This window comes from Callospermophilus lateralis, chromosome 1 (assembly GCF_048772815.1).
Source record: "Callospermophilus lateralis isolate mCalLat2 chromosome 1, mCalLat2.hap1, whole genome shotgun sequence".
Lineage (NCBI taxonomy): Eukaryota > Metazoa > Chordata > Mammalia > Rodentia > Sciuridae > Callospermophilus > Callospermophilus lateralis.
In genome coordinates, this window is record NC_135305.1 from 148,993,374 (window position 1) to 149,012,055 (window position 18,682).

Sequence of the window (18,682 nt, forward strand, 5' to 3'; positions counted from 1 at the left end):
GTGTTATTGTGACAGGTTTCCCTTCCAGGTTCACCAGGTGAGCATTCCCAGGGAGAGCCACCCTCCCAAACCACTCTCTGTGGCCTCAGATGCTCCACGAAGGCTCCGTTCAAGATCCTCAGGTAAAGCCGTGTCTTCCAGGTTCCTCTCCAGGGCTAAAGATGGTGTCACACTGTTCCTGCTCAAGGGGCCCATGGCACCTCACACCCTTAGCAATAGGAGGCGGAGGCGCATACGCACATGCACATACACACACACACACACACACACACACACACACACACACACCCCAGTGTGCCTGTGGCGTGGAAGCAGGTATTGCTGAGAAGGTAATAAGGTACCCTTAAAAGCAAGGTGGGAAAAAGCATAATCAAATATTTAAATGATCCCACTGTAATGTAGATCACACTCCTTCATATTCTGCTTTTATTAGAATAATTGTATATGTATAACAATGAGATAGTAAGCATAACTCCTAGCATATGATTTCAGGGCCAGGACAATCTCAAAAGAGCTCAGATTCTTCCATCTGTAAGTCCTAGACATTGAAAATTGCCCTTTGGAATGATGACCTCAAGGTCATTCTCGAATCCCATAGGAGGTTCAGTTACCACAGACAAGTGTGACCCGACATTGTCACTATGATAAACTAAAAGCAGGAAGGCATATTCATGAAATTACCAAATAGTTGTCAGCATGGGTTAACCCCAACCATAAGGTTTCACTAATTATCACCCAGTTTCTGAAGCAGCTTAGTTCCTTGGCATTTCTGTATTAGATACACAGGAAAATAATGTTTCAGAGGGCTGACAAGGAGACACAGAATTGCTCTAATTTGGATCTGAAATATCCCCAAAGGACCATGTGATGAAGGCTCTGTCCTCAGCCTATGGCACTGTTGGAAAGTCGTAGCACTTTTAGGGGGTGGTGACTATCGAAAGGAAGCTAGCTCGTTGTGGGGTGGGCCCTTGAAGGAGACTTGGGATCCCAGGCCCTTCCCATCTTTCTGTCCCTGGTCATGCTGTGAACAGGCCTCTGCCACAGTTTCCTCGTTGGATGTACTGTGCCACCACAGGTCCAAAGCAACAGGGTCAGTTGACCATAGAATGAAACCATAAGCCAAAATAAATCTTTCCTCCTTTAAAGTTGATTATTGCTTGTGTTTTGTCACAGTGACAGAAAGCTAACAAACCACAATAATCATCCACCCAAAACAGGTGTGTACTGCACGCTGTGCTTACCATGGAAAACCACCCAGCACTTCACACACCAGGAAGGAAGCTCTGATTGGGGCAGTGGCCGGGCGGGTCTGAATTGAGACCTGTCTGAACTCAAAACCCAAAAAGGGCATCCTGGGCAGAAAAGCCCTGTCATCTACTTCACCCTTTCCTCTGTGGTAAAAAAGGTCTAGGCCACCTTTTGAAAAGGCCATGAGACAGTGAGATTGCAGGTGCTGCTATTATAAAAGCCTCCTGTGACCCAGGGCCTAGTTATCAGAAAGAAGGAGTGCTGGTCCCTGCTCCTAACACCGGGGACGCAGTGAGGCTTCGTCTCCTTTTAGTACCCGTGTGAGGAGGTGGCAGAGCCACGGATATGAAAGACAGCCATGTCCTGCATTCTTCCAGCATGTGCTAAGCTCCCTGAATTAACAAGAATTATTTGTTATAGGTTTGTCACACCTATTGGTAAGGGACAGCCTTGGATTTCTCCCTCTGTGAATAGTCACCTTGCATGTTTCGCCAGGCTGCATGCATGGCCCACGTCAAACAGGCAAAGATCTGTGCTCTCCCGCAGTTTCCACTAGGGTTAGGAGGAAACCAGTAACAATAATTACAATAACAATGATTTTATATGGTAACAGGTGCTGTGGAGATGAGCAAAGGAAAAGAGGGTAAGAGATCACAAGGGCAGGAGTAACACATTCACTCCTTCTCTCAAGGAATATTTCTTGAGCACCTATTGTGTCCCTGGGGTGTAGCAGTAAGTAGGATGATTGAAGGTGCTACTGTGCTGGGGCTCAAGGCTTCAATCTTCAGTGGACAGAAGGCAGACGGCAACAGACTTGGTGAGCAGTGACTTAGTCCATGACAGTGCAGGTACTGGGTGCTACGGACGTTTAAAGGAACTGCAGCAATCCCAGTCATGGGGCCATCAGAGGATCCCTAATTCACTGGGTAAACTAACATTTCTTTTTTTTTTTTTTTAAACTTTCCTTCTTTTTTTTTCCTTAAAAGAGAAAGTGAGAGAGCGAGAGAATTTTTTTAATATTTATTTTTTAGTTCTCGGCGGACACAACATCTTGTTTGTATGTGGTGCTGAGGATCGAACCTAGGCCGCACGCATGCCAGGCGAGCACGCTACCGCTTGAGCCACATCCCCAGCCCCTAACTTATTTCTTGAATTTATGACAATCAGTTACCTGCTTATTTATGTATTGGAAAAGAGTATTCCTGGGCCACTGAAAATGGGCACAGGTAAGAATGGCATGGACCCCTCTGATTTTTTTTGTGTGTGTGTAGTTGTAGATGGACAGCATGCATTTATTTTGTTTATTTTTATGTGGTGCTGAGGATCAAACCTAGGGCCTCACACATGCTAGGAAAATGCTCTGCCACTGAGCCCCAGCCCCAGCCCCAGCACTCCCCACTCTGATTTTAATCTAGCACTTATTTTGCCACAGAAATACTGCCCCCTCCCAGTACTGTGAACCCATGGCCTCCAGCACACTAAGCAAGTGCTCTGTCACTGAGCTACACCCCCAGCCTGTTGGAGAGATATATTTAGGTTGTTCCTGGTTAGCAAGGCAGTGTAAGTCTCTCTCCTGAAGATTAAAACCAGGGCAAAATGCAAAAGCATCTACCTGAGGATGCTACAAAATAAAAGGTGTCTAGGAGCAGCCACCTAGACAGAAACGGAGATGAAACCAAACCATTGACAGTGAAGAAAAATCAGGAGAATCATTTCCAGCATATTTGCCCTGAAACAAATGCTGTTGCCAGGTGTGGTAATGCACACCCATAATCCCAGCAGCACCGGAGACTGAGGCAGGAGACTCACTCAAACCTAGATTCTCTCTCCAGAGGGGAAAAAAGTTAAAGGAAATCCTTCATACTAGGGGAGTAAATTCAAAAGGAAACTTGGATCAGTAGGAAAAGCAACAGAAGTGGTAAATATCTGGATAAATATAAAAGACTTTCTCTCTCAAGTAGTCAATCTATAACACTGTAGAAAGCAAAAGTTAAAACACTGGTAAGCATTTTAATGTCTACAGATGAAATCCATAAAACTATAACAAAATGTGGGGGTTAAAGATCTATATGGTTGTAAGGCATCTACATTTTGCTTAAAATGCTACAATTTCTGTTCTAAGGAGACTATGAATAAAGTTAAAATGTAATCCCAGGAACCACCACCAAAAAGAAAACCCAAAAAATGATAGCCAAAAATCCAAGAGATAAAATATTTGAATAATCCAAGAGAAAGCAAGACAGGGAGAAGAGAGGAATTTTTAAAACAGATAAATATATCATAAAATAGAAGGCCAAAAAGTCCACCATATCAGTAATTACATTAAATGTTGATGGTCTCTGTTCAGTCCAGTAAGAAGGCAGAGATTGACAGTGGATAAAAGGATCACATGCTGACTATAAGAGACAGAATAAATACAAAGGCACAGAGAATTTGAAAATAAATGGATGGAAAAATGCCAAAAAAATCGTCAAAGTCTGCAGGGGCTATGCTGATGGCAACTAAAACTGCCTTCAGAACAAAGAGTATTACCAGAGATTAAAAAAAAAAAAAAAAAAAAAAAAGCCTCAGTCATAATGAGAAAAAAAATTCAAGAAGTCATAAATAATTTTAAATGTATATACACCTAACAACAGTACCTGGAAATAAATGAGTCAAAAATTGACAGAATTAGGGCTGGAGTTATGGCTCAGTGGTAGAGCACTTGCTTGGCATATGTGAGGCACTGGGTTCAATCCTCAGCACCTAAAATAATAAATAAATAAAGGTATTGTGTCCATCTAAAACTAAAAAATATTTTTTTAAAAAAACTGACAGATGGGCTGAGGATGTGGCTCAAGCAGTAGCCCGTTCGCCTGGCATGCGTGCGGCCCAGGTTCGATCCTCAGCACCACATACAAACAAAGATGTTGTGTCCGCCGAAAACTAAAAGAAATAAATATTAAAATTGTTTTTTAAAAAAACTGACAGAATTAGGGGCTGGGATTGTGGCTCGGTGGCAGAGTGCTTGCCTTGCATGTGTAAGGCACTGGGTTCGATCCTCAGCACCACATAAAAATAAATAAATAAAAGTATTATGTCTATCTACAACTAAAAAAGGGGCTCAGGTTGTGGTTTGGTGGTAGAGTGCTCACCTAGCATGCATGGGGCACCGGGTTCGATCCTCAGTACCACATAAAAATAAAATAAAGATATTGTGTCCACCTAAAACTAAAAAATAAAAATTAAAAAAAACTTTAAAGACAGAATTAAATGGAAAACTAGGAAAAAAAATATATCTTTTAACTCCCCTCTCTCAGCAATTGATACTAAACACAGAAAAATAAGAAAAAACAGATGTGAACACTATCAGTGACCTTGACTTAATTGACATTTATAGGACACTATCTCCACAAACATCAGAATACACATTATTTTCAAATATTCATCATATGTTCACCAAGTTGAACCATTTACAGGACCATAAAATGACAAATTTTTAAGAATCAAAAATCATACAAAGGGGCTGGGGTGGTGACTCAGTGGTAGAGTGCTTGCCTGGCATGTGTGAGGCACTGGGTTCGATTCTCAGCACCACATGTAAATAAATAAAATAAAGGTCCATTAACAACGAAAAAATATTTTTTAAAAATCATACAAAGTTGGTGGCTAGGGGTGTTGCTAAATGGAAGAGTGCTTGCCTGTCATGCATGAGGACCTTGCTTTGATCCTCAGCACTGAAGGGGGAAAAAAATTCCCATCACAGTACAGATGTTTCTTAACTTAGATGGAGATACATCCTGATGAAGCCATTCATTGTGAATAAAGTGGAAAAATTTCTAAGTATATCCATTGTAAGTCAGACCATCTGTATGCCATAAGAATATACACTACTTAGAAATAAAAGTAAAAATGGAGTTCTGAGATCTCTATACTGAAACAGATTTAATTTTTTCCCCCAGTGCTAGCAAAGGAACCCAAGACCTCATACAGGCTAGTCTAGCACTCCACCTCTGAACTACATCCCCAGGCAAGATTTAAAGTTTAAATGGAAGAAAATATGTAGTATATTTGTGGATCAAAAGACTATTAAGAGGGCTGGAGATGTAGCTCAATATTAAGTGCTTTCTTGCCTGCGTAAGGCCCTAGGTTCAATGCCCAGCACAATTTTAACAAAAACTATTGAGATGTCAATTCTCTCCAAACTGATATATGGATTCAAAGCAATCTTAATCAAAATCCCAGCAAACTTTCTTGTAGAAATTGGCAAGTTGATCCTGAAATGTATATGGAAACACAAACAGAATAATAGCAATTTTTTAAAAGAACAAAGTTGGAGAACTTACACTACTTGATTTTAAGAACCACCATAAAGTTATAAAATCAAGATACCTGGGTGTTTATAAAACAGTAGATGTAAAACAATTGGATAATACAGACAATTCAGAAATAATGAATTTATTGGTGAACTGGTTTTTTACAATGATGCCAAGATAATTTACTGAAGAGAGAAAAATTTTTCCAACAAACAGTACTAGACCAACTGGATATGCAAGGTAGGAAAATTAAAGCCTATTTTTATCTCACTATACACACAAAAAAATCAATTCAAAATGATGATAGACTTCAAGAATGTAAAATAAAACTTCTCAAAGAAAACATAGGAGAAAATCTTCATGGCCTTCAACTAGGCAAATGTTTCTTAGAACAGAACAAGTATAAAATGTAAGAGAAAAAATAAGTTTGATTTTTATCAAAATTAAAATTGTTTACTCTTCAAGGGCTGGGATTGTGGCTCAGAGGTAAAGTGCTTGCCTAGCACATGTGAGGCCCTGGGTTCGATCCTCAGCATCACATAAAAAATAAATAAATAAAGATATGTGTTCACCTCTAAGTAAAAAATAAATATTAAAAAAAAATTGTTTAGGGGCTGGAGATGTGGCTCAAGCGGTAGCACGCTTGCCTGGCATGCGTGCGGCCCGGGTTCGATCCTCAGCACCACATACAAACAAAGATGTTGTGTCCGCCGATAACTAAAAAATAAATATTAAAAATTCTCTTTCTCTCTCTCTCTCTCCCTCTCTCTCTCTTTAAAAAAAAATTGTTTACTCTTCAAAGCCACCATGAAGTCAAAAAGACAAGCCATAGGCTGAGAATTTTCATAGTACATTTATCAGGCAAAGAATTAATATTGAGAATATGTAAAAGACTCTTACAACTCAATAATATGAAGAGAATCCCCATAAGAAAATGAAAAAGGATGGGAATTCTTTCTAAAATAAGATACACTAGGGCTGGGGATGTGGCTCAATTGGTAACGCACTCGCCTAGAGTGTGTGAGGCACTGGGTTCGGTTCTTAGCACCACATAAATGTGAAATAAAGATACTGTGTCCACCTAAAAACTAAAGAAATAAATATTAAAAAAAATAAAGATACACAAATGGTCAAAATGCTCATGGAAGGCTGGGGTTGTAGCTCAATGGTAGAGCTTCTCACACATGAGGCCCTGGGTTCCATCCTCAGCACCCATAAAAATAAATAAATAAAAATAAATATATTGTATTCATCTACAACTAGAAAAAGAAAAAAATATTTTAAATGCTCATGGAAAGTTTAAATGCTCATGGGAAGTAAGATGGCATCCACGACTGTAAGAGTGTGTTGGAAAACACAAGTTTTGTTGAGAATGTGGAACAACTAAAACTCTCATAAAGTAAGATGGTACACCCACTTTTGAAGATAGTTTGGCAGTATTTTATAAAGTTAACCATATCTCTTGCAAGCCCATTCCTAGATTATTGGCACAAAAGAAATGGAAACCTGTGTTCACAGAGAAACCTATACATATGTCCATAACAGCTTCATAGCAAAAGTAATTAGATATACCTTGTGCCACCACCAGGTAAATGGGTAAATTGGGTCAGATCCATGTAATGACTGTTGTTTGACAATGAAAAGGAAACATAGCTATATGCAGCAACATGGATGAATCTCAAAAAATGAGACTAGATGGGCTGAGGAGGTAGGTCAGTTGGCAGAGTACTTACCTTGCATGCATAAGGCCCTAGGTTCAAGCCCCAGCACAAAAAAAAAAAAAAAAAAAAAAAAAAAAAAAAAAAAAACTAGCCTAGATTACAGTAATCTCCCCTTATCTGTGGTTTTGTTTTCCATAGTGTTACCCTTGGTCAACTAGGGTCCAAATATATCAAATGGGAAAATTCCAGAAATAAACAATTCCTAAGTATTAAACTGGGTGCCATTCTGAGTAGCATGATGAAATCTTGTGCCATCCTGCTCCATCCCACTAGGATGTCAATCATCCCTCTGTCCGTCCAGGGTATCCACACTGTATATGCTACCTGTCTGTTAGTCATTTAGCAGCCATCTCAGTTACCAGATTGGCTGTCAAGGAACCACAGTGCTTGTGTTCAAGTACCCTTATTTTACCTAACAATGGCCCCAACACCTAAGAATAGTGATGCTGGAAACTCAAATATTCCCAAAAGAAACCAGAACATTCTTTCTTTCAGTGAAGTTCTCAACTTAGGAAAAAAAAATAACAACAACAACTGTTGCTGAAGTGCTAAGATCTACTGTAGAAATGAATTTTCTATCCATGAAATTATGAAGAAGGAAAAATAAATGTGTGCTAGTTTTGCTTGTATACCTTAGACTGCAAAAGTCACAGCCTAAGTATTACACTGCATGATAAATACTTAGTTAAGACAGAAAAGGCATTAAATTTGTGGGTGGACAACATATAGCAGAAAAAGCATTTTGACAGGCTGTGCAAGTGGCACCATAAAGACTTCAAAGGGATTCCAAGTACTTCAGCAAGGGATCCCTAACACAAATGACACTGTCATTTACTGTAAGGGGTGGTTGCACAAACTCCAACACAGGTTTGAACTGACTTCCATAGAAGTCACTGGAAAGATGGGTGCAGGTGCTCACTGTAATCCCCACAACTTGGGAGGCTGAGGCAGGAAGATCACGTTTGGGGTCAGCCTGCACAATTTATGAGACCCTGCCTCAAGATAAAAGTAGTTTTTAAAGTGTTGGAGGCATGGTACAGTTGTAGAGCCTTTGTCCAGTACCACCAAAAAAAAAAAAAAGCAAATTACTGAAGTCTGCTGGTGAAGCTCCTGCTGCCACATTTCAGGCAGAATTGAAGAAAGAGAAAAATGCCATCGAAATCAAGTCACCAAATGTGAAGCAGCTGGGCTCTTCTGAAGATGCCCCATAGAACCTGCATTCATTAAAGTGCCAAGGAGAGGGGAGGCTGGGTGGGGCGGGGTGAAGCCCTGAAGGGCCCTGGTCGGAATCCCCAGACCTGGGGGTGGGGAGGGTGCAAGGGCATAAACCGTGGTTTTCAATGGCAATGTTCTTTCAAAAGGCTTGGGAGGAGAAAATAAATGTCAACTGTTAATGATCCCTAGCCATCAATGACCTCTTGGCTCTGTGATCAGAATTACCGACAGAAATAATCTCCTTCTGATATGTCAAAAGGCCAATAGTCCCTAAGGCAGCGTCATGAGGCCAGCGTCACTCACAGCTCTTCTTCTCACAGAGGCATCTTTCACCTCAGACCATCACAGGAAGAAGGGTGAGTACAGGCCAGTAAGTTATTTTGAAAGATCCACATAACTTGTATTATAGCGTATTGTGATCTTTACCATAGGTCACCATTAGTGGCTGCTGATCTCTAGCTGTGCCTAATTCATAAATAGGTCGTCATCATAGGTGTGTGTATGTACAGCAGAATAAAAGTACTTGTGGGGTTTGGCATTACCCATGGTTTAAAGCCTCGGTGGGGTTCTTGGAACATATCCCCGACAGATAAGGGGACTACGGTTGCTACTACATGACTTCGTTTACATATGTCTCATATATATACACATATATATAAAAATGGAAAATACAGTGACAGAAAGCAAAACAGTAGGTGATCAGGGGTAGGTGTAGAAGGAGGGAGGAAATGTGAAGACACTAGGAAACTTTGGGGTGATGGAAAATCCTACACTTATGTGTGATAGTGTGCCAACATTATACTTCAATAAAAGTTGAAAAATGTGTACTCTATTTATTAACAGGCTAAGAAGTGAACTTATCAAAGTAGAACCCCAGATATGTCCTATCGGTACTCATGAAATGTGGTTTTAAGATTACTGGAAATTCTCTTACCCATTTGAATTTCTTCAAGAAAAAGGTGTGTTTGGGCTGGGGTTGTGGCTCAGGGGTGGAGCGCTCGTCTAGTATATGTGAGGCATTGGGTTCGATCCTCAGCACCACATTAAAAAAATAAACAAAATAAAGGTTAAAAAAAAAAAAGAAAGAAAGGTAGGTTTGGGGAGGGATCAGGAGTAGGAACAAAAAAAATAAGAATTTGAGCCAGACACAGGGGCACACACCTGTCACTCCCCCAATTCATGAGGCTGAGGAAGGATCACAAGTTCAAGGCCAGCCTGTACAATTTAGGAAGACTGGCTCAAAAGAAGTGGGGGTGGTTGGGGCAGTAGCTCAGTGGTTGAGCACTTGCCTAGCATGCATTAGACACTGGGTTCGATCTTCAGCACCACATAAGTAAAAATAAATAAGGGTATTGTATCCATCTACAACTAAAAAAAAAAAAAAATTTTTTTGATTTTTTTTTAGATGTTGATGGACCTTTATTTTATCCATTTATTTATATGTGGTGCTAAGAATCGAACCCAGGGCCTCACTCATGCTAGGCAAGTGCTCTACCACTGAGCCACAACTCCAGCCCTAAAAAAAAAAAAAAATCTTAAAAAAAAAAAAAAGGTCTGGGGATGTGGCTCAGTGGCTAAGCGCCCCTGGATTCAATCCTCAGTACCAAAAAAAAAAAAAAAAAAGGTGTAGGGAGGAGGTGGCTGGGGAGGCAGCTCATGTGGACAACATGAACAGAAAAAGCATTCTGATTGGCTGCAGAATGTGGCACCAGAAAGCATTGAACCTATACAAAGGCTTCAGCCAGAGATCCCTGAGACAAGTGACACCATCACTTAACTGCAAATAAGGGATGGTTCCAGAGACTGCAGACGGCTAAAGCATCCCTGGGTTCAATCCTCAGTACCAGAAAACAATAAAAAAATAAAGAGAGGAAAAGGGGGAAAGATGGGAAGCCCCAAGTGGAGGGACCACCAGACCAAGATCCCAGGAATGAGAGCGGCTTTTTCATGTTCATAGCCATCAGAACCAGGGAGCTGATGATGGGCTTTAGGGGGCTCTCGTGTGTGGTATGAATCCACGAGAGGAAAGAAGGCACTTTTAAAGTATAACGTGTGTTACAGAGAAGTCCCTTCCTGTAATCCCAGCTACTCAAGGAGGCTGACAGTCAGAGGACTGCAACTTTAAGACCAGCCTCAGCAACTTGGTGATACCCTATGTCAAAAACTAAAAGGGCATGGTGGCAGACACCTGTAATCCCTGCAGTTTGGGAAGTTGAGACAGGAGGATCATAAGTTCAAAGCCAATCTCGGCAACAGTGAGGCACTAAGCAAATCAGTGAGACCTTGTCTCTACATAAAACACAAATAGGGCTGGGGGTGTGGCTCAGTGTTAGGTACCTGCTCAGCATGTGTGAGGCCCTAGGTTCAATCCCCAATGCCACGACCCCCTCAAAAAAAAAAAAAAAAAAATCACCTTTACAGTCAATTCAGTGATCCACAAGGTTTCAGTTTATGTGAGGCATGTCAGGGGCTGGGGTCGTTGAGCAGGACTTTCTCAACGACCCTTGTGAAGGAAAGGGTCTAGTATAATAGAGATAAATAGTAAATCGAAAATTAGACACAGAAAAGCCCAGTTAGTATTACTGTCAGAGGGAAAGAGGACCAGCAGCGGCACTGTAAAGTCCAGCCCCGAGCAGCCAGCACGTGCAAGGGAGTTTAACGGGAACACAAATTGCGAGAGTGGAGACAAATGGGGGTCAGGCCAAACGACGCTTATAGGTCACCCGTAGGATCTGGACTCCATCCTCAGAGCACCTGCAGATTGCCAAAAGGTTTTCAGTAGGCAGAGGCCGATGGACTTGGCACCCATCTAAGGACAGATTCAGGCCGCGTGCTGCTGGTCCATACTGGAGAGAACCAACCCTGCTGCCAGACCTGGATTCCTGTGAGCATGTTTTATTCAGGGCTCCGAATGGTGGCCGTGGTGTTGCACATTACGTTCTGCCATGAGGTCAGAATGAGCCGTTCCAAGGTCCCTTAGAAACGCTGGGCTCTGGCAGGGCTGATAAGGGCGCCCTGTAATAGACGCCTGTCTTTATTAAACCTCGTGGTCACACTCTGGGTAAACACGTAGCCAGAAACAGCACTGTGGAAATGGGGGACAAGCCTTTTGTACTCTGTCCCTCTGTAAGGCAGGTACAGTTCGTCACTTACACGTATTAATTCCATCCATCATTCCTTCTCAACAAAGGATTGTTTTGTTATTCAACAACCCTGTGAGGGGAGGGGAGGCCGACAGAGGACTGAAGGTCGTTTGCACTTGGATTACCGGCACCTGTAGAGGCCATTCTGGAGCAAGGAGACCCTCTCTGTGGCCCACAGACTAAATCCCGAGGGCCCGCAGAGGCTGTCTCTTGACAGCCCCCATTTAGAAAACGCATGCCCAGTAAGGCAAAATACCTGGAGGTCTGGATCATCCCATGCTTTTATTTTATTCAACAATAAGCGAACAGCAGAATTAACACAACATTAAGCAACTCCAGATCGCTCTTAACCAGTGACATGTGATCGGCTCAGATTTCAGGACCCCCAACAGCTGGGGCCCAGCACTGCCACCTATCTAGAGGGCCAGGCCTCAGTGGCAGCAGCAAGCCACCCTCCCCCCTCTTGCTTTATCCAGCTTTGTTCTTTGAAGGAGCCTGAGCAGGGCGCTCACACCTCCTGCAGTACCTGAATCCGTGCTGGGGTGCAGCTGAGACGCAGGCCTCTGTCTTGGCCAGAGACAGCACTGTAAAGACACATCTCAGAGGTGTCATCGTTCACAATCTGGACTCAGAATCACAAAGGTAAAGGCAGCAAATCATCTGCTTTTTTAAACTTTCCTTAAAGATTAACTGACACTTGGTTCCTGTAGTATTTTTACCTAGGTTGTTATTCTTTGACTAACTATGCATTGACCCCCTCGCAGTACCAAAATATCCCCCAACAAGAAGTTCAAATTAGATCAAAGCATAAACTGGGATGTGACTACCTAAAATCATAAAGAACAGGCAACAGGAGAAGTCTCCCTGACCACCTAAAGCGCAGTCCTGCCCTGTGCCCAGGGAGTGGGAGGAGCCCTCCAAGTGTCACTTCACTAGAGAACACCGCCCAGGCCAGGGCCACTGCCTCGCGGAGCTTCCCCTACTTCCCAGACAGCTGCTCGTACAGTTTGGGCACATAGTCGTCCCACTCAGCCTGGTAGCACGTGCCGGCCACTGGGGACCCCAGCTTGTACTTCTTGCGGAAGGCCGACACCTTGAACTTGCCACGGTTGTCTCCAGAGCGATTGCTGAGAATGGGCTCGTCACACTTCAGCGGCTTGTCCTGCTCGTACACCAGCCAGACATAGCGGTGGAGACCTGGAGGGAGAGGCAGAGGGAAGGTGGATACCTGGGGTGGACCTCACCCATTTCCACGCGACATTTCAACTCAGAGGGACTGCGCCACTCTATTCACCAGGACACTGAGCCCAGAGAGGTAGGACGGGTCAAGCCCCTCACCCAGGGAACAAACCCTTCATTTGAGCCACTGGGGACCTGCAGGCTCCAGCCTTGGCCCATCCCTTGAGCCTCACCTCCAACCCCCCCTGCTGCTCAATCCAGCCTATGCCACACTTTGGCCACCTCAAGTCCCTCCCAACACCCCATCAGGACGCCCATCCTTCTTCCACCACAGTAACGTCGGAACCTAAAATCTAAGTAAAACACTAACTTTGTAACCTAAATCTCCCTGTTAGAAATAATAGCTCTATTAAGTGGTGGTATTCGTTCTGTTGCTTCTCATCTCCCTGAATTACCCTAAAATGCCCGGCATATAGAAATGCTAAAAAGAGGAAAAAAGAGAGAGAGAAATAGATGAAGGAAACAGCCAGTCAGGGGCTAGGGCCATCACACCACACTCAGGCTTCCAAGGTACCAGAGAACATTATGGTTCTACCTCCAGACTTATCTGTTGGAAGATGAGAGATCTGCTTTGAAATGACCCAAACCCATTTTTACCAACTGAACAGCAAAAAATGTTTTAGAATCAGCAAGCCAGGTGTGGCGGCACACACCTGAAATCCCTGCTGCGTGTGAGGCACAGGCAGGAGGAGATTGAAAGTTGAAGGGCGGCCTTGGCAACTTAGCAAGATTCTGTATCAAAATAAAATAAAAAGGGCTGGGAATGTAATCCAGTGGTACAGACCCCAAGGTTCAATCCCCATTTTGAAGGAGGGGAAGCACCTTATTAACTGCAAATTAAGTAACTCCATGTAAGTACTAGTCAGGAATGAGTACCATGAACTTGTTAAAAAGTTATTTAACAGGGTTGTGGTTCAGTGGTACAGCGCTTGCCTAGCATGCGTGAGGCACTGGGTTCAATCCCCAGCACCACATAAAAATAAAAACAAATAAAATAAAGGTATTGTGTCCATCTACAACTAAAATAAAATTATTTTTAAAAGTTATTTAAGTATGTACACATCATGTACCATTCACAACAGCTGAGAGCTGGAAGCAATCCAAATTTTTAGCGATGGAGAAATGGGTAAACAGAATGTACTATATCCATACAGTGAAATATTATTCAGCAATAAAATGAAGATTTTGATGCATTACAACATGGATGAACTCTGAAGAGATCATGCTAAGTGAAATAAGCCAGTCATAAAAAAAGAAATAATATATGATTTCACATGAGGTATCTAAAGAATCAAACGCATGCACAGAAAGTGGAATAGTGGCTCCCAGGAACAGCGGGAGAGGGAACTGCGGAGCTCTCGCTCAGTGGGCGGAGTTTCCTTTCCATTTGGGGAGATGGAAATTTCCCAGGTAGGTTTCCCAATAATGTGAACAGTTAGCACTACTGAAGTATCCAAGTAGTAAGTTTTATGTTTTTAATATAGTTTAAAACATTTAAAAAGCAAGTTACAAAAAAGCCTGGTCAATAAGGAGACCGGCTCAACATCAGCCACCAGATCAGGGACCAGGTCACCGCAAATGCTACCACTTCACATATACCAACCACAGCACCTAATCTCAGTATGGGGCTAGGGGATCTTTCATCACGTATTCTGGTTAGAATGTAAAACTGTCAGCTGTTCTGGAGAACTCTGGGGCAGCTCCAAGAGGAACTGTCCACAGGAGTGTATAGAGCCACTTATTCATAAAATCCAAATGCTGGAGAAACATGAACGCCCAGCAGGAGAACAGCTCCACAACCGTATTGTCTTGGAACTGGGAGATGCTACTTAGAAACCAAATGGAATGAACTACTCATACAAGCAACAGCCTGGAAGAACCTCAGACACGATCTTGAATGAAAGAGACCAGTCGCCAATAAACGCACCCCGAGACTTCATCTGTATGAAGTAGCAAGATACTCTGTGGAGAAAGGGGTCAGAAAATTGGTTGGCTCTCAGGGAATGTAAGTAAAAGAGGAACCTTCTAGGGTGATGGAAATGACCTATATCTTTCTGAAGTGTTTCTATGTGTATGCATCAGTCAAATCTGCTGCCTGAAACCTTACAATCTATATGTTTATTATATGGTAGTTAAAACTTACTAAAAGAATCTGAAAAGAGAATGACTGAAGCCTTTTTTTTTTTTTTTTAATGAGAACACAGCTCCTGCTCAAGAGAATTGCTTTATTCTCATGTGTATTCTCCCCGTAATTAAATTGGCTAATTTAATAACTGCCCTAGAGAACTTAACAGAGCTCTAGGAAACCTGTCCCTTTACCCTCTCTATTAGGAATGCATGAGGGGGTTAAAGCCATCTGGATGCTTTTAGGTCTAAAAGTAAAACATGAGCCCATGACCAGCAGTCCTCACTCGCCAGGTACTTCCTTATAACACTTTGTACTAACTCAAAGCAGAACAATGTGTGCAAAAGCTGGTATTCTGCCATGCTTCACCCACCACTACAAATGGGGACATCTTGTAATGAACCAAGGCAACAGCAACCCCCTGTGGCTTACAGAGCTCTTATCTAGCTGGAGAGCTTCGATGCAGGAGTCTCTCACCACACATGCTTACACACAGAACAGGACACTGCACAATGCGTGAGTAGATCTCCAGTGTAGTTCTGCTGCAGTCTTCTACATCTTTCCAAGATACCAAACCAGATTTTTGGAAGGACCTCCAGTGATAGATAAGGCAATTTTTTCTAATTAATTTGAAAACTATGATCACTTGAGACTTTTTACAGGAATTAGAAATTGAAACATCACATGGGAAAAACTGCACACAGAAAAAAACGTGGCTTATCTGTGTTCAACCCATGTGTAGCCACCCAGAAAGCATCTAAAACATCACTCCCTTATCCCTGGCTTCCCTGCTTATTAAAGGCCCAGAGCCCAAAAAGCAGACCTCTACACTGAGAACCCATCTGAACAGAATCCAAAGTTCTAGGCCCCCCGCTTCTGCAGGTCTGAGCAAGCTCTGGAAGGCAGAGAAGCAAGCAGCCTTCTATTTCCAGTAGGGTAAGGACTCTCGTAAATAAAAAGAACACAGCCTGAAAAACCAGACTCAAAGTGGCAGCACTTTGGGCCAACCCTGCTGTGCACCTAGCCTCCCTTCTTGCCTCCCCAAAAGCAGCCTTTACTGACCTGTGCCACTGGGAGGCCCGGAGCCCACATAATCGGAGAGGACGGTACCACTGCTGATGTCGTTGCCCTTCATGTTGACCACCAGAAAATGGTGCCATTCCCTGTGCGGAAGAACACAGGACTGTCAGCACCACAGGGGTTGGCAGTCACTGCACACTGGCAGCTGAACATCTAGCACATACTGAATGCCAGGAGACAAAGATGAACACTGCAGGCCCCGCCAGTGCAAAGCTTGTTCTAGATCTGCAGAGACAGGACCCAGTCCCTTCTCTGCCCTAAGATTCTCTAGGGCAGGGATCAAAAAGCTTTTTCTGTAAAAGACTAGAGAGTCAATGCTTGCAGCTTTGCAGGCCATACTGTCTGTGTAGCAACAACTCAACACTGCCACTGTGGCTGGAAATTAGCCACAGAGGACAGATATATAAGGTATCATGGCTGTGTTCCAGTAAAAACTCTCAATATGGACACTGACCTTTGCATTTCATATAATTTTATATCTCACAAGGTATTATCATTCTTTTTTTCTTATCCATCTAAAAACGCAAAAGCCAATCTAAATTCATGGTGCCGTACAAAAACAGGCTGCAGGTAGGTGGATTTTGCTATTTGTTTTAATTTAAGACTGGAGAGCAAAGGGGCAGGAAATGCATACTCTAAGAAACACGGCACTAACATCCCACCCTAGGTCTACTTCTTCACATGTGACAAGAGACTTACACTAGGTAGGTCACATCTCCACAACCCACCCTCCCCCCCCTTTCCCCAACCTGCCTGTATTTGGGAGACTGCCTGCTGGGAGCATCCGGGTCTGTCAGGACCAAGGTGTAGAGTTTATCTGGATCAAGACCATCCCATGTAATGTTGGTGGGTCTGTTCTTAACCTGTAGGGAGGAATAGTTTGGAGTTCAAAAGTCAGAAAAACTGAAGAAAACAACTCACTTTCTTTGACCTCAGGCTCCTCAAAGGTAAAACCAAAGTAGGAGTCAGAAGCAAAAATGTTTATATTATAATTTTATTTTCAACACCACCATGGAGCTAGTATATCCTAAGTGGTGAGGTCTGGATTAAACAGGACACTGGCTTCTTCTCATAACTAAAACTTTTACACTGTCTGGAATGACAATGTCTCTGGATTGGTGACCAGGCAGTCACTGGAGCCTGCCAAAGTGAAGTCGGCATCAACTCAACATTTAAAAGCGCAGAGAAATGTGGCTGAGAGGCGGACAGGAAGTCTGGGTGGGGGGGTGGGGGGGAGGCTGGCACTGTTGCCTAGCTGCGCAGTTTCTATGATTATCCAAAACAGTGAATGGTCTGGGCAATTTATTCGCATCTTGCTAGAGACTTAATGACCAGCAACGAGCAATGGTGTCAAGAATACCAGTTTCTCCACTTTTTGCAGCAGCCTTAGTCCTGGAGTCAAGAGTCGAAAAGCAAAACCGTAATTCGAGGCGGCTGCTCTTAAGCCTCCGGGCTGCAGAGCGCACCCCTTCGGGGGAGATGCACGCTCCAGACCGCTAAAACAAAGGAGAAACCGCCGGGCGGCACTCGTCACCAGTTACATAATGCGTCACTGAACTCCCGGGTGCGGCATCGGCTCTCCAAACTGCGGCCTTAAGCACGGAGACTCAGGAGAGGCTCTGGGGGCGTCCAGGCGGTCAGGGCCCACCCCGTCCTGACTGAGACCCCGTCCCCGACCCTGCCCGGGGAAGGCATTGCTTGTCCTAGGCCCCTCCTGGGCCTTGATGTCCCAGGAAACGAGCTGGATTTCTCCAGCGGGTCGATCTCCACCCACCACTGGCCGGGTCCTTGGGGTGGCCCCCAGGCCTGTGGCGTGGGCACAGCGACCCCGATCCCGGGGACGCTGCGCACGCAGGCTGGAGCGGCCTCCGCGCCCCCGTCTCACCGGCTCCCACCCGATCCCCGCGTAGGCCCCGGCCGCACACGCCCACCGCCCTGAGGCACCTGGGTCGGCGTCAGCACTTTGCCCAGCTCGTCCACCTCCGCCCCGGCGTAGACGACCCGCAGTGGGTGCTGGGGCTGCTCCTCCACCTCCTGCAGGCTCAGTGGCCCGTTCCACTTGCTGAGGTCCGCCGGCATGGCGAGGAAGGGCAGGCGGTTCGGCCGGAAGGGCGGCGGGAGGCCACGGGCGGACACACGGCGCCGAGTCCGAGCGAACTGGACCGAGGAGGCGGCGTGGGCCCAACGATCACGGGAGCGCACGCACGCGGGTGCAGCCCCGCCCCGCCCCGCCCCTCCAATCACCGGTGAGGCCCCGTCCACTCTGCCCTCTGATTGGTCGAACCCTGAAGCGCGGGGCGACTCACGCTCCCGCGTCAAAGCAACCTGCTACCAGCAGCAGCCGGGTTTTGCAGTACTGTAGCTAGGTCTGCAAGGCCATTGTTTCAGGAAATGCACATGAGCTCGTCTGTGTCGTTTTTATTTTTGTTTTAATTTTTTTGCACAAATCTTTGCCCCATATCCTCAATTCAGGAATAGTAAGGCCTTGCTTTTCTCTTGCACTTCTTAAAACGAGCCAGAATATTGCAATAATGGGTGCTCTCGCCTGGTGGTAATTGCCTAGTGAGAAGTCCTGAGTAAACATTTGGCCATTTTCTCCACAAATGCGTTTGCACG

The 18,682-nt window shown here is 44.2% G+C and overlaps 1 protein-coding gene across 1 annotated transcript; it reads right to left on the minus strand.

Moving 5' to 3' along the window:
• Positions 1 to 11,885: 11,885 nt before the first annotated feature.
• Positions 11,886 to 18,273, minus strand: Pebp1 (phosphatidylethanolamine binding protein 1). The gene is made up of 4 exons (XM_077108961.1): positions 18,011 to 18,273; positions 16,820 to 16,929; positions 16,049 to 16,149; positions 11,886 to 12,819 (listed from the first exon to the last, which is right to left on the minus strand). Exons 1-4 carry the CDS (start codon positions 18,143 to 18,145, stop codon positions 12,602 to 12,604), a joined length of 564 nt encoding a protein of 187 aa, XP_076965076.1. The 5' UTR covers positions 18,146 to 18,273; the 3' UTR covers positions 11,886 to 12,601.
• Positions 18,274 to 18,682: the final 409 nt, after the last annotated feature.